Source organism: Geospiza fortis, unplaced genomic scaffold (assembly GCF_000277835.1).
Source record: "Geospiza fortis unplaced genomic scaffold, GeoFor_1.0 scaffold1087, whole genome shotgun sequence".
NCBI lineage: Eukaryota > Metazoa > Chordata > Aves > Passeriformes > Thraupidae > Geospiza > Geospiza fortis.
The window spans coordinates 17,143-18,932 of record NW_005055088.1 but is presented as its reverse complement, the minus strand read 5'-3'; the positions used below and the strand labels follow the sequence as shown (position 1 = coordinate 18,932).

At 63.9% G+C, this 1,790-nt stretch overlaps 1 protein-coding gene across 1 annotated transcript in view; it reads right to left on the bottom strand.

Moving 5' to 3' along the window:
- The window catches only part of LOC115949214 (Fc receptor-like protein 4), a gene marked incomplete at its 3' end in the record, with an annotated part of 8,919 nt that overhangs the window by 4,916 nt on the left and 2,213 nt on the right, over nt 1-1,790 (bottom strand). The window contains exons 5-6 of the mRNA XM_031065712.1: nt 1,641-1,790; nt 1,474-1,557 (exon numbers count right to left, since the gene is read on the bottom strand). The exon at nt 1,641-1,790 is cut by the window's right edge and continues 369 nt beyond it. Of these exons, the coding sequence (XP_030921572.1) occupies nt 1,474-1,557; nt 1,641-1,790 (234 nt within the window). The remainder of the gene's footprint in view (nt 1-1,473; nt 1,558-1,640) is intronic.

Below are 1,790 nucleotides of genomic sequence, written 5' to 3'. Positions count from 1 at the left end.
CGGATCGGTGCCCGAGGTGACGGGGCAGCACCGCCACAGGGGCCCGAGCCCTTGGCCAGTGTCACCGAGAGGGGACAAACAGGGAGCGGCAGCTCCTTCCCCGCTGCAGGGCAGCTGCGAAGGAACCAGTTCGGAAATGCAGCAATTGAGAATTTTGTTCCTGTCCCCAACGGACTGAGGGAGCCCCAAAAATTCTGCAAATCCCACAAGGATCTGCTCAACAACCTGACCGGGACCCTCCTCAATCCCGAGCTGGCCAGGCAGAGCTGAACAAACAAAAACCATTTCTCCCAGTTTAATCACAAAGCTGCATTTTGGGTCCAATAAGAGGGACAGGGGTGCTGTGCCCCCTGGCACTGGGGAGGGAATGGGGAGCCCCTGGGGGTACTGGGAGCACTGGGAGCACTGGAACGCGGAGCTCTGGGCAGCCCCACATGGGACCCCCACTCGTTGCCATCCCCTGGGCATGGGAGCACAGGATCCAGGGGGGACACACGGGGAGTGTCCTGGGGCAGGGACCCCCAGTGCCCCCAGTGCCCCCAGTGCTCCCTGTGCCCCCAGTGTCACTGCATGCTCTCGTAGACAGGGGGGTCCTGCTGTCCCTCGTGGGGTCCCAACAGCTCCGTGGTGGTCACTTGTGGATCCCGAGGTGGGGCAGGGCTGGGGGACACACGTGGGGACCGTGAGGGTGACACTGGTTGTGGGGATGTGGGTGGGGGGTGACACCCGTGGGTGACGTGTCCTTGTCCCCCCCGAATTCTCCCACTGCCCACTCGGTGCCCATGATGTGGGTGTTGAGAACAGCCCTGTCCTCCGGGGGGGGTCCTGTAGGGTTAAGGGGGGTCTCAGTAGTCTGGGGAGGGGGAAAGCCCGAGCCCCCCACTCACCTGTCCTGGAGCTTCCAGGTTTCTGCAAGGAAAAGGGGAGGGGGTGACCGTGGGGACACCGGGACCCCTGAACCTTCCTGGGGCCTCGGCAGCTCCAACCACCCACGGAACCCCTAAAATCTCCACTACAGCCCTGATTGCCAATGAACCCCTGGGTCACCCCTGACACTCTGAGCATCCCTGAACCCCCCCAGAACTTCTGGACCACCTCAGGGCTCCCAACCGCTCCTTGTGCCCCCAACCCTCTGAGCCCCCAGAACACCAAACCTGGCAGGGAGGGGCACCCCCAAACTCCCCCAGGATCCCAAAAAGATCCTCCAACATCCCTGCACAGCCCTCCAGGAGCTCCCCAAACCCTCCATGAGCTCCCCAGTGCCACCCCAATTTTCCTCAAAGTCCACCCAGGGATGGCCGTGGAGCCCAACCAATACCCTGCAAATTCCCCTCAAATCCACAGGACCGCCAGCCGAGGTTACCGCAGGCTCAGTGTCCCCCAGCTCAGGGGTCCTGGGCGCTGCCGATCTCTGCCCCCACTCAGGGGGCTCCCCCTCACTCCAGGACCCCCATCCCCCCCATTGTCACCCACCCCGGCGGTGCCACCAGTGACAGCCCCCAATGACAGCCAGGAGCAGGAGCAGGAACAGGAGGGTCCTGCCGACATTCACAGCCACTGCTGGGGACAGAGGGAGTCACACTGGAGTCACCCGGAACCATGGGGGTCCTGAACACCCCAGCGACCCCGTGTGACCCCACCTGTGACCCAGGGTGAGCCAGGTGTCACCTCCAGGGCCAGCTCAGGACTGAGTGCCTGGAACACGCGGTGCCCGTCCTGTCCCAGCTGGTTGGTGGCCACGCACTGGTAGGTGCCCGAATGTCCCACATCGATGGCCCCGAGCTCCAGGA